A 14342-nucleotide genomic window follows, 5' to 3' on the forward strand; every position below is an offset into this window, starting at 1 on the left:
TGAAAATGTCAGGAAATGGTGGGGAGGAGCAGTGCCTGTGGGGTTGGAAGAGACTCCAATGCATAGATACCTTTCTGGCTCTAAGGATGGGGGAGTATAGTGAGGAGTGGCTGAAGATTTAAGGGAGCTTTCAGGGACTGAAAAGCACACAAGGCAGCAGTAACCAGTCCCTAGGGATGCAGAAGCTGGTGGAAGTCTGGTCTGAGTATCTACCTCATTTGGATCAGAAACAGAACCTTCTAGAGAACTGATACTTAAATGCATTACTAGTGATGATGAAGTATTCCATGTCCTGCCGTATGTTGAACAAGTGTCTCTTGAATCCCTTTAACAATTCTGGAAATGTGTTACCAGTTGCTGTCAGATGCTGCCTGCTCTGGAGTCTGTGAGATAGTTCCGAGTAAAGCGTAAGACAGGCGCATAAGAAAAACTAACAGAGACATAGAGTATGGCTGCCCTATTGTTCTTAGAAATGGTATGGATTTTTTCTCTTCGCTGGTCTCTTCAGGATCACAGGACTTAACAAACTGGTGTCCTATTGCCGTTGCTTGTCCATTCTTCCTTTTGGAAGATCCCAGAGTTGCGTATTGTGTGATTTCTTCCAAGTAGCAAGTGACTGACCAGCAGAATCCCCCAAGTCAGTCAGTTTCCTCAGAGTTTGCTTTGCTAAAGGAAGAAAAGGTAAGGCAAAGCCTAGTCTTTAGGGTTAAAATGTGGACTCCGTGTGATCTATGCACAACTGTCCATCTTTTTATCTTTTTCTGCTTATTAGTACCCCCATCTGAAACAAGGGGAATTCACAGAGAAGCATTTATTTTACTGCAGGTTCTATGCTCCTTTTAGTAGAGTTAGTAATGCTGAAGTTTTGAGTTGAACACATTTTACTTAAAACAAAAAAAAAACACAACACCACCCTTTATATTTTGCAATTATTTCAGACTTTCAAAAAGTTGAGAAATTTGTAAAAAGATTTCCTATTTACCTTTCCCTCAGATACTGGAAATACATTTTACAACATTTGCCTTCATGTTTTCTAGTTTGACATAATTTATTTAAGTTTGCCAGGTGTCCCACTAATTCCATTTATAGCAAAAGAAAGTTCTTTTTCCTGGTCAATGACTTTGCATTTTGTCATCATGTTTCTTTAGTTTTTTTAATCTGGAATGTTTCCTCAGTCTTTCTTTGTTTCTCAGAACCTTAATATGAAGAGGCCAGTTACATTGTAGCATGTCCCTTACAATTTTGATTGTCTACTGTTTCCTCATGATTTATTTTAGGTTATGCATTTTTGGCAGGAAAATCCCAGGAGTAATGTGTGTTTCTCAGTGTCAGCGATCCAGAGACTCATGCAGTCTCTTTGTCCCTTTCCTAATGGTGTTACTTTGATTAACTACTTCAGGTAGTGTCTCCAGATTGCTCCACTGTGACGTTACTGTTTCTTCCTTTGGAATAAATAAGTGTCTTGTGGGGAGTTAGGAGATAATCTGAGACTGTGTAAATGTGCTCTTTCTCATGTTTTCCCTGTTTGTTTTAGTGTCCACTGCTGATTTTCTTGCTTGTGAGAGTTTTTATTATGGTGACTGCCAAATTCCTTTTGATCTTTAAAATATGACCTCATTGTACTTTTAATCGTCACCTGGCGAACTAAATCTAAAACTCGGCTTAAGTGAGCTATTGGATTATAGAATCTTTTATGTGTCTTTGTTAAATTTCTCAGTAAATGTGGACAATTGGGATTTGGATAAAGTTTTCCTAAATGATGCACTGGGTTGGTTTAGGGTCACCATGTGACATTCTGCCCACCAGCAGTTGCATATGCACTCTGTCCTTGTCTGCCGCGTTACCATTCACTGCAAGCTTTCCTTCTATGTGCAGTTTGAAGCTGTTTGTCAAAGCATACAGAACTAGTGCCTTAGAGGTTTCAGAAATGTGAGTTTCCTTTGAGGATATTAGGATTCTTTTTTTTTTTTTTTTTTTTTTTTTTTTGCTTTGTCATACTGCAGTTTTAGAAATGGGAATTGTATGATACTGACTAGATGTTTTCCATTTTTTAAGGGCTATTTCCTGTCATACTTTTTGACAAATGAGATTGCTTTAGAGATACATGAGATTTTCAGCACTTGTAAATGTAAGAATAGTAAATGTTTTCCTCAGTGTTCTTTTTATGTTCATACAAATAAATTTATTTGATGTGGGATTATAGCATTCTTTTAATCAGATTATAGCATTCTGATTAAAAGAAAAATAATTTAGGCCCTGTTCTTTGCCCTGTATAAGTGGAAAAACATCTGGAAAATGTTTGCAGTTCAGACACAGGCATTGGAAAGATACCGATGTTACTTTCATTAAGCACCCGTGAAGAATAATCAAGATGGAATTTTTGAATGAATAGTTTGGTTTGAGATTTAATTTTACATATTTATCTCCTTGGTACCAATCACTGTGGATATGAGATGGGATTCTGAGAACTAAGTGTGAGTTTGGGGACAGAAGCCCTTTATGAATTAAATGTATACGTGCATGGTAGGTGTCCTTTTGGAAATCAGGTATATTGGTTTTCATCAGTACCGTTTTCTTTTTTCAAGCAGCAGTGACTGGGACCTGCTGATAAAGCCTTTGCTCAGAGGCACAGATCCCAGAGTTCTTAAAGCCTTTTCCAACCATAATAAGTGAAACTAATTTTTGATGTTTAACATTTATAAGCCTATGAAACCAATGGGGCAGCATCAGTATTGAGAAAAATGAAGCCAAAAGTAGAACCATGTCTGAGAATAGGCCTTGAAAATAGTTCTTAAAAAGAAAAAAAAAACCACACACACACAAACGGTATTCCAAAATAAGACTGTTAGTGTGTTCCTATTGTGATACAGCAAGAACATAGTTTTCCAGAATCATGTTCTCTTGAATTAATGATGACATTAAGATGTGTAGAATCTGGTTTGGGGGGATGACTCAATCACGTTCACATGTTTGAAGCCTAGATTTTGCCATCATCTTTGGTTTTATCATGTAATGTGGTTGAGACTGTCCCTCCTGTTGATTACTTTGTTAAAAGTCTTGGAGGAGGGATGAAGTAGAAACATATAGTTGGGTTTGTGTCATACTGATGAAACTGTTCTAATTTGAAATATGTGTGTGTGTGTATGTGTATAAAATACACATTCAAGTATTTGAGCATATTTGTGGCTTGTGAAACTCAGACTTGGTTTGATGTACATTCCATTCATTGATAATGATCATTGAAAATGCCACGCTTTGGTACTTTCTTTTCTTATACATTATGTTTATTAAAATCTAAATCATACCAATTTATAGAAAACAATAGAAACAAATACTTTAAGTGCTAAAGCCTAGATTTAGCTAAGGAAACAGATTTAACTAAAAATTGTAATAAATAAATTATTTTAATTTAATTTTATAAAGTTTTATTTAATAAATTAATTTTTTATTATAAATGAAGTAGAGTGCTTAAAATTTTGGATTTTAAAATACAGGTAAAGTTAATAATGTTAAAGAAGTAGCTGCTTACTACTGATTACTTAGATTGAACCTCACATAAAAGGGAATTTCTCTCTAGGCATCTTCATGTTAGCCTGCTGTAGATAAAAACCAACTTGGTTTGGCTGCAGAACAGTGAGTGTCTGCCATCCAAAGCATCATACCTATTGCTCAGGTTGATTTCCGTTATACCTGTATAGTGTGATGGCAGAAATGAATGGGGAAAAAGAGGTTGCCTATGAATTTCATTTGAGCTTTTTTATGCCCTTAAAGATTATACTTTTTCTGTAAATAGCTGAAACAGGATGATCTTTGACGGCAGAGTAAACCTGACTCCTTGAAAACACCAGAATTTTATGTTGTAACATAATAGTTTTGCACAAGCTACAAAGAGTAATCATATTGGTTTTTGATGATTTGCAAGGCATTTAATATAATATTTACATCTGAGATCCTATGGTTATAATGCACTGCCATCTTTGTTGAATCCAAACCCTTTGATTTAGAGTCATGATATGATAAAATTTTTCATATTTTAAAGCTCATTTTTTGAACTTATAAAAAAGGAACTAAGGCAATGACTTTAGCCTTTAGTGCTGTTGAGCTTAATATTATTGAGTATATAACCACGGTGTATCACAGGTAGAAATGATAAATATATCTATATCTCATTTTAATGGTACCCTCTTTATAGATGTAAGTGTGGTATTGGCAGAATGAATTGTGCCAGGAATTGAATTTTAATTTTATTATAAATGAAGTAGACTGCTTAAATTTTTGGATTTCAAAATACAGGTAAAGTTAATAATGTTGAAGTAGTAATAGTTTGTCAATATTTCAAGAAGGTAGGAATGGCCATTAAAAAAAAAATAAAGTTTGAATTGTTCAAGTTTTATTTTATAACTAAGTGAATTAAATGCTTCCTAAATTTGGGCAGACTGTTAATTTATAGCCTAAACTCTGTAAAGCAATTGCGTAGAACACCTGAAGGCATTCTTCTAGAAGAGGACTATATATGTACATTTGAGGAGACAGATTTTTCATTTTATGTTAACATCTGAGAAGTAATCCTTTCTCAAAAGTGCTGTGGATGCTGTAGCACTTGCTCTAATATTCAGGAGGACTTTTCCAGTCAGTTTATTGTTAGCTTTTGGTTTCCTTGAGAGGGTTCGACTACAATTCTTCCTTTTCGTTTCAGTTATTAGTTTTATGTAGATACAAGTGCTGTTATCTTGGTGGAAAAGGAGCTTGAAGTCCCCTCCCCCTGGGGGAAAAAAACCCTCTCCCCAAATAATACAATTTTGATCAGAGTACCTAGAGTGTTACTGTATCTGGAGTTTAAAACATTTGTTTAAATTTTGAACTAGAGATGTTCTCAAACTTAAGTTTAAAGTTACTTCTAGTCAATGCCATTATGTTTGCATCAAAAAAATAACTGAAAAAAAGTGAATTGAAAGACAATGTTATAGTGAAGCAGATCTTTTTTCTGTTTTTGTGAATACTTTGTGTAGAAATGTCTTGACAGCCATGTTTCTGAGGTAAAACGGTTTGCTCAGATACGAAGCTTAACGGTGTATTCCAATTAACTGTTCTAACAATTGACCACTGGAACCTGTGACCCTGCGGAAAGGTTGCAGGTCTTTTCTATTGTCTTAATTGTGATTTCTAGCCACTGAAGACTGAGTAAACATAGTAAAAATGCATTAAGTATCATATGTATTTTAAGGGTTTAAATTTAATATCTCCAAATCAACATTTAATTTTTATGGAAAGGAAGTTATTTCATTGCTAGTGTCTGGGATGTGTATGATGAATATAATCTAGGTTTTACTGTAAAAGCAAATGGTTTTTTTTGTTTAAATGGTTATTTCATACGGAGTCATCTAATATCTGCACTCTCTGGCAAAATATATTTTATGTCTCTCTTTCAAATTTTACTACTGTGCCTTCTGTCCCTTACTTTTTCTTTTGTTTGCTTGTTTATTATTACACTTTCCAGTAAAGCAGTAGAGTTTAGGAGACCATTTTCTTTTTGGTATATTTCACTAATCAGCAATGAGAAAGAATCTAGGAGACTGGGGAGGGAAAAAACCTCTCACCAAATAGGCTTGTGTTGGTCAGCAGCTAATTCATCACCTAGGGAAGGTGGGAACTCTGCCTTTGGGAAGGGTATGTGTGTCTGTTGAGGATCATCTAGAACTCGCTCTCATTCATTAACTTTGGTCATTTTTCAGTGCTTTTTAATTTAAAAGTTCCTCTGTGTATTATTTTGTATTCCGCACGTTATCTAGGGGGGCGTTTAAAGGGCTATTTTAATTATTTGAAGCCTTGTTCTCCTTAGTTCTTACAAGTAATTCAGCTATTACATGTAGATCAACAATTAGCAAAGTTTATGGAAAATAAGCTGTGTCTTCCCAAGTAGGAGAGGGCCTGGATGAATTTCTTTACATCTAGTTTAAAGATATGTTTGTTCCCATACAAAATTGTGCACAGCCGTGACTTTGCAGCATTTTAACATCAGAAAAATAAGGCTAGTGTTCAGTGATGGTTTTTTTCTCTCAGGTTTTTAGGTGTGCTCATTCAGATCTCATTACATTGAGGATGTTTTCTTTTAACCTTTGGGGTATGATTGGGTGATCACCTCGAATGGCGTTCCTTATGCTCTCCTTTAATTATGTTTATCTGTGCTTTTAACTAACCTTAAAAGATTTCAGATGTTACAAGTCTAATTAAAGAGACAGACAAAGCACAGTTTATACTGTAGATTTTTTCTGCAGTTCAATTAATCAGCATGTTTTCTCTTTTAATTAAAACCATTTTAGTAAATTAAAGCCCACAGCAAAACACATATATAATTTGTTTGTAATTAGCTCTTAATTGGTGGTAGTTGAAGCTTAGCACCCTTGGTTTCTTTCTTCATGATTGCCATTTTATTAGCAGCCAGTCATTAATTAATCTTTTTCTAATTAGCTTATAAAACTGTTGATGGCACATTATTGTAAATGTGATTTTAAGTTCAAAGCTTGTTAATAGGCTTTCTTACTTAGAAGAACAGAGATAAAGAAATTGCTGAAAACAGTACTACAGTTCTTTAAAAAAACTGTCTTTCTTATGGGGGCTGTGTAAAGCATCTAACAGCTTATGGTTAATTTTTTAATGCTTTTTTCCCTTATGAATGGCATAAGTTGCTTGAATATAAATGTCTGTATCCAGGAGTAATTTCAGCAGTAGAACATCTTCTTCTCCCTCCTTTGGAATACTGTAATCCACATATAATTTGAAGCGTTAATAGTCATCATTAAAACAGGTGTTACGTAAATGATTTCACTATGAAATCAGAGTTGAGTATATGAATCATATATGCACATATACACACATCTATGAATGATATGTGGATATACACATATGTGATAAAAGATATTTGTATATATATCTGATGTGTTTTAAAAACACATGGGTTATGCTTTGAAATAAAGTGATAGGAGTTGTAGGTATAAAAATAAATGATAGCTGTTTATACAATTGTACATACATATAGATATATGTAGTACACAAACATGCAAACATATGCAAACCTGTCCATGCACATTTTAAGGTGACAGTGAAATTAGGTTATTTTTTAGAACAGAAAATGATTTGATTTAAAGAAGGAGTTAAGTGACTGGATATGGCCTAGTTTATTTGCTTCACCAGGGCTTTGGCATCTCAGGTGTGACCACGGAGGGAAAGGTACCAGTTCAAATGTAGATGTCTTGAATTTACTAGAGCACATACCATATTGAATTGTGGTTTGAGTGAAACACATTGGTCACATTGTATTCTTTGTTGAAATATACCACCAGTTTCTTAAAATTCCTTCACTGCATGGCATTCTGAGCTGTTTTTTAAAAATCAATCTTAGTGCAGCGTTTCGAAAGTTATTTTTTAAAAACACAGTATTACCAGTCATTGAAAGTGCTTTTTCTTATTTGCTTCTTGAACTTTGTACTTTATTTCAACTTTGGCTATTTCTTTGCTTGTTTTTTGGAAGGCATTTTATGATGCTATGCAAGAGACACTAGAAAGGGATAGCTGACAAGGAAAAAATTAAAAATTGGATAAAAAGTAAATGAATAATGTCATATTACTAAAAAGATGAGAGGCTAATTTGTGCCGACTTTTTGCTAATTTTGTTCAAGCCTCAAAATGAGGAGCTGTCACCCGTTCTGTGTAGCACTGATGACAGTGCCAATGATCCATGAAATAAGCTGCCGCTGGCTTTGTTCTGATAAGAATGAACAAATCTGCACAATGTTCGGCTCCCAGAATCTCATTTTCATACTTGCATGCAGGCTAAAAGAAATAAGCTGTTTGCAGGCTTGATTAATCAGACATTGGAGGGGTTTTTGTCTCTTTGATCTCTTTCGTCTCCTAGGTAACTTGCTTGACATTAATGTTGAGCTTGAGTAAAGACAATCAAGAATTGTCGACCAAACTGATATAAAAATTAAAGACCTTAACACTTTAAGTACTCCAGTAATGGTTCCGCTTTACTTCAGAAAACATCTGTTTTCATTTAATTAAAGAACAAAAGAGAATGGCATAAATATTTTTCATAGAGACCTATTATTCCATAAAAAGTTAAAGTATGATAATTGGTATTTTTAAATAAGTGCCTTGAAAGTGTTCAAAAGGGAGGAAAACTTTAAAAATCTGTTACAAGCTAGTAATTTTGAGATGAGTAAAATATATTCTGAAACAGATAAGAAATTTACAGTTATGCTAGATTAAGCGGTTTGAATCAGATGCTTCAAATGATTATCAGCAAACTTTATAATGACAAGATTTTGCAAGAAAAACTAACTTAATTTGAAGTTTGTCTTTTAAAAATCTGTACTATGTTACAAGGATGTGCCATTATATCTATTTTACAACCCAATATGATTTACACACGCTAAACCTGTAAAATTGAAAGGAATTAAAAAAAATGTCGCCGTGCATTTGCTTGAGGTTATGCAGACGCTTTTACAAATCTTCCAAGTGGCTGTAAAGATGAATGCCTCAAGGGTCCAGCCAGGGCCCTGCTTTTCCAACCAGCTAAAGCCCTTATCTTAAATCCAAGCAAAGTACCATTAATCTTTTTGAAAGACCTTTTATGGCTTTTAATATATCCCAAATTAGAACATTTTACACCCTTGGTTCCTGAAATATGGTGATAAAAAGCCTTTAGAGCTTAATTTTCCTTACTGCATGCTCTGACCAATTTGCAGTTCTTTGTGATAATGTTTAGACACCTTAATTAAAATGCAGCAAAATATTGGATGTTCTATATGGAAAATGCTGATACTTTGGCTACACATACAAGAAATTTTGTATATATTTTTATTCATTTAAAGAAATTTCTTTCCACATTGTGTTGCTATAGTTATCTGATGACCCAAAACCATTTTCTAAATATAAAACCATTGACCAAGGTTTTGTGATGTTTACATTGAGCATGAAGATGCATTTTTCTTTTTATAGAACTGAAAGAGGGATTCTTTTCGGCCTATTTTATTTGTTTGTAATACTGCAACACAGCATGATATTCTTTTATATTCTGGAACCCAGGTTATCTCGACTGGGAAACCATTTCTTCTCAACTACCTGTTTCATAGAAGGTCTTATTATCCTTTTATATTTTCAGATATTTTTTCTTTCTCCAGAGAAATAAGTGAGACACATTCATTTTAATTATATGAAGGACACAAAAAGGCTATGAGTTTTCATCATCATTATAAGCTATAAGATGTCTTTCTGTGGAGAATACATAGACCAGATTTGTTTAGTGTTTTATCAGCTGAAGAATAGTTTAACCTAAGCCAAGGTAAAATACAGTTAGAAAATACACCTTTTATAGGATCAGGTCTGTTTGAAAGTGTTGCCTATGTACCTAGTCGTTTATGAAGTTTACAAAATGATAGAGCCCTCTCATGTGAATGGCTGTTTAATACATTCTAATGAATTATTTTTAACAAGCATATACTGTATTAAGGAACATACGCTGTAAGTATTTACCGTGGTGCTGGTTGTGCTGGATTTGGCCTTAGCTTTGCTAGAGCACTAAAAGCTTTTACAGTCTTAGAGTACATGACATGTCGAGGGGAAGAGTCTATTGAAGTCAAATGACTGCACGCCCAGACATAGGGATCTGCTCTTTGGCTTGGTTTGGCTGTCCTAACCAGGACAACCATGTTGGGAAATTCCAGTGAGAAAAATGTAAGCCATGTCTTAATTGACAACAGTTTTAAAAAATAATTTTCTCACATTGTTAATGTGGTACATGGCAAATATGGCTCAGATAATTTTTGTTTCTTACAGTATAGTCTCAGTTGAAATATAAGAGAAGCTAGCTGAGTGGGCCATTTTTGGTGGGTGGTTTTAGCAAAACTGAATTTGCATTTGATAGGAATGGAGTTAATGGAAAAAATATAGATTTTTCTGTTTTACCTTTTGGCGATGGGGAACAGGAAAGAGACTGATTGTCCACTTGAATGTTGAGAGACCTATATGCATCTTAAACACAAGTAGCCAGCTATGATTTACAGCAGAAGATAGTTTATTAGGTATATTTACTGCTCCCTTCAGAGCCTGCTGTACCTCCACATTTCCCAGCCCCCTTGTATTTAGTTGGAGCCATGTGAGTAGTTCTGACCAGTGGGCTCTGAGCAGAAATGATTTGTGTCACTACTGAACTAAAGCATCGAAGAGCCATTGTGAGGCCCTCCAGCTCTTGTTCCGCCATGATAATCCTGAAAGCCATATGTTGAGATGTTGGCATCACAAGTTAGAGGAGAGTCCTGCCCATCCACAGGGACTTAAAGTGAGACAAGAAATAAAAGCTAGCTAGTGAGATTTGGGTGTTTGTTGGATACTGCAAGGTTGACTAGCCTAACTAGTTGACAGGTGTTAACTTGATTTTTTTTTTTTTTACATGTATGACAAATGGATAGTTTTTCAGTGGATAGGAATTTCATCTTAATGATAAATTATGCCACAGCCTCCTTCCAGAGTTTCATTTTCTCCTGGGATGATGATGATACAGGCTTTTGATTCTTAGCCTTTTTCTATTTGTTGACTTACGTGGACTTTTCTACAATAAAGAACTGGAAACGAAAAGAGAACCAAAAGAACAAAGCCAGTACTAAAGCAGTCAAATGTAACTGCCAACTCCTTCTCCCCAGCCCCACAGTTTGAAAACAACCCATTTTGCTCAATGCTGTATCTCCAGCACCTAGAACAGTGCCTGGCAAAATTATGCATTTATGCCTTCGTAAAATTTGTTGAATGAATGTTATTCCTTTGAAAAAGAGGAAGACAACAGTAGCACTGCTAAATATGGATCCGAGTTTTGGGAAGACACTGAGGTCAGTCTGCTTTACAATGAATCATCCTTTCTTCGGCATCTTTCCTGTTGATGTTGACCAATTTGGCACTGTAGTTCAATTGTCGGCTTCCTTCCATTTGTTTAAGTTCTTTATATATATGTTCTTAACTGTACTGAAAAATCAAATCTGTTTTTGCCCTCATTTATAAACTACAGACAGTGCTTGATTACTACTTGTCGATTTCATCTAAAGGAAACTGTTCTCCAAGATGAAGCTGAAAGACATGTCAAGCGTGCCAAACCTTGCTCTCCTAAGTTTGCTTCTTTGCTTACACATGTGCTCAACCTCCTGCCATGCCTTACTATTGGCAAGCAGATCCCTAGAACTTAGGCTTTAACCTGTTGACTTTAGAGTGGCTTCTACGTCATTTCTTCTTTTTTGCAAGTCTGCCTGTCTACTAATGTGCGTCAGTTGAGTACAAGGGATAGAAAAGGCAAGAAGCACCAAAGAGGTACTTAGCTTTTATTGTTTAACCTGGGTTCTTAATGGGTACTCTTGAGCTGTCCACATTGGTGGGCATTTTAAAAATAAGAGCACACTAAAAGTAGAAGATATCATCACAGTGCTTATCCTGGAGAGACTTGCTGGGGAACAGCTCTGCAGCCAGAGCGCTGTGTAGAGCAGAGTGTGTAACTGAAAGTTGAAGGGCTGGAGAAACAAGGACTGTTTTAGGTTGAGTTAAAGAAGACTTCTGGGATGGGGGATTTCACTGTGAATGGACCTTGTAGGACTGGCAGATGGGTGTAAAGGGGGCACACATAGAGGGCCCTGCACAGGGGACACTTTAATACTGTGGTCCTGGTGCCCAGCCTTTTCACCTTAGTACCCCTGATATTCTTTTTTCTCTCAGTGAATTAAAAGCTGTTGCCCATCATACAGAGTGCATTTATGAAGTAGTAATTAGTTTTCCCATGTTTTATTAATCACATCTGTGACTGCCAATCAGAGCTTCTGATCAGCATGAGATAACTGGTGTGACCATACTGAGTTGCTGTAATTCTAGCCCAGAGCAAAGAAACTTGATGTCTCTGTCAGTGTCTGCAGCCTTATCAGGGGTAAATTCCTGTTCAGCCTACTGCAATGCTGAAATAGCTTGAAGATCCTCATTACTACCTTTGTGGACCCTCGAGGGGCCTCAGTTTGAGAAGGATTTCCATCCAGGAGACTGGTATAACTAGGGTAAAGGGTCTATTGGGAGTCACAGGAGATACGGGTCCTATCTTTGTATTCATTATACTTTGAGAGCGACTGAACGTAGAATTTCTAATTTCTAGACATGGCTTTCTTACCCATAAGTTCTCAATTATTTATATAAATGTGATTACTGTATTAGCTGGAATATTTATTTTCACTTTTTTTTTTCCTCCTTTGTAATTCTTAGCTTGGTGTAAAAATTGCTAAAGCAGTTGCCTGCCACAACTTTGTAAAAGCCAAAAAGGAGGTTGAAAATTCACAGGCTGCCCGAAAAAAGAAGAAACTCGCATGGGGGTGAGTTTACTTAAGATTTTTAGTAGTAATTCTTCTGACTTCATAGAAATTGTAGAAATTCTGCTAATATATTTTGTGATCTAGTTCATGTGTAACTGTTACTCATTTTTTTTCTTTGTTGAATGCTTATCAGATTATAAATATGGAGGTGTTTCTTCATCCTGTTTAATGTTTATTTTGTAATCATTGGAGTATGTGAAAAATTTTTGTTTGTTTTGCTTTGGTCTCTAAACGTGTTCAGCGAAGTATTTTTTTATTTTAAGAAATAAATTGAGATTTTTATGTTCTTCATTTTAGATTTGAAGCAAAGAAGAGATGGGAAACCAAAAGCAACATGGGATACATGTAACTTGCCAGAGTGCTTCAAGACATTTGTAGACTCAGATGCTCAATTTACTGAGAATGTTTTCCTGCCTGTGTTAATACCTCAGAAAATTGATAGCACTAAAACAAAAATAAACATAAATTTTGAGATTTTGATTATCAGCTCTTTTCAGTCTTTCTTTAAGGATTTTGTCCTGTTGAAGTGAATACAATGAAGCATTCTGTTATTTGTATAAGAAATGTAAGAAAATATAGAAAGAAGAGGATAAGATTTTGTTTATTTATTTGGATGGACCCTCGGCATAAAATCACTTTGGGCGCTTTTCATTCATTTGGTTTAGCATGGCCAGTGAGCGTCTTGTACTTAATTTTTTTTTTTTTTTTTGAGACAGAGTGTCACTCGCTCTGTCACCCAGGCTAGAGTACAGTAGCACGATCTTGGCTCACTGCAACCACTGCTCCTGGGTTCAAGTGATTGTCATGCCTCAGCCTCCTGAGTAGCTGGGATTACGGGCGAACGCCACCACGCCCAACTAATTTTTTTTTGTTGTTGTTTTTGTTTTTTGATATTTTTAGTAGAGACGGAGTTTTGCTGTGTTGGTCAGGCTGGTCTTGAACTCCTGGCCTCGTATGATTCACCTGCCTCTGCCTCCCAAAGTTCTGGAATTACAGGCATGAGATACCATGCAGGCCTTGTATTTTCTTATCTGTACCCAGTGTAACTACATGTTTACTGGAACTGTGTTTTTAAGATTGACAGTTGTTTATAATGGATTAGTCGTAAGTGCCAAAAAGTCTCAGTTGATATTATCTTTACAAATGACTTGGCCTTAATGTTATAAAAGTAGTTACTTTTTTTTTTTTATTGGAGGCAGACTTGATATTTCAGAATTGCATAGTAAAAGCAATTTATTAATTTTTGTGTACTTTCAGATAAACTATTACAATAAAGAAAGGGGCAGAATATAGTATTTGGAAGATGATTCAAATTCAACAATGCCTAAAAATGTCTTACTAAGTATCTTTCTCAGCTATGTCATTCTTCAAATTATGAGATGGTTCTTAGAAGAGAAAAATGGTGTAATTGTATTAAACGGACAATTATAACTCAAGATAATATAACTTTGAACCTTCTAAGAACTGATTTGTTTGGTTTTCCTCCCATTCCCCATTCTTCCTTAAAAGATTGAATGAATTAATGAGCCGAAAGAGAGGATTGATAACATGGGAAATCATTTTCATTAGAGGTACATTTCCTGGTTCTAACAGAAAAGGGGCTCAGGGAAATCATAAAACAAGCAGGTGAACAAGACCAGGTGTGTTGGCACCTGCCTGCTCAGTGCCCAGCAGAGGTAAAGAACCACTCAGCATAGTTTTCATCAGTTCACCTCTTTTGTCATTGTCAGAGGTTTCCTACCTGTCTGATATAAACCTTCTCTGGGTTGATAATATAAATTCAGAAACATATAAAATGAATCATGATTATAATTATATTATTGTTATTTTTAGACTTAAAATAGTAACAAAATTTTATTTATGGTGGCACATTTAATGGCTTTTTTTCTATGCTCTGGAATAAGAGAACCTAGCTACTATTTAAGCATCCAAAAATCGTATCTTGCTTTT

The 14342-nt window shown here is 35.3% G+C and overlaps 1 protein-coding gene across 2 annotated transcripts in view; it reads left to right on the forward strand.

Annotated features, from left to right (window-relative positions):
- The window catches only part of FAM204A (family with sequence similarity 204, member A), a 36797-nt gene extending 22944 nt beyond the window's left edge, over positions 1 to 13853 (forward strand). For both annotated transcript variants that reach the window (XM_012001107.1, XM_012001109.1), the window contains 2 exons: positions 12286 to 12392; positions 12690 to 13853. In XM_012001107.1, the coding sequence (XP_011856497.1) occupies positions 12286 to 12392; positions 12690 to 12741 (159 nt within the window). In that variant the 3' untranslated portion in view covers positions 12742 to 13853. The remainder of the gene's footprint in view (positions 1 to 12285; positions 12393 to 12689) is intronic.
- Positions 13854 to 14342: the final 489 nt, after the last annotated feature.

The sequence above is a fragment of the Mandrillus leucophaeus genome, unplaced genomic scaffold, assembly GCF_000951045.1.
Source record: "Mandrillus leucophaeus isolate KB7577 unplaced genomic scaffold, Mleu.le_1.0 Scaffold65, whole genome shotgun sequence".
Lineage (NCBI taxonomy): Eukaryota > Metazoa > Chordata > Mammalia > Primates > Cercopithecidae > Mandrillus > Mandrillus leucophaeus.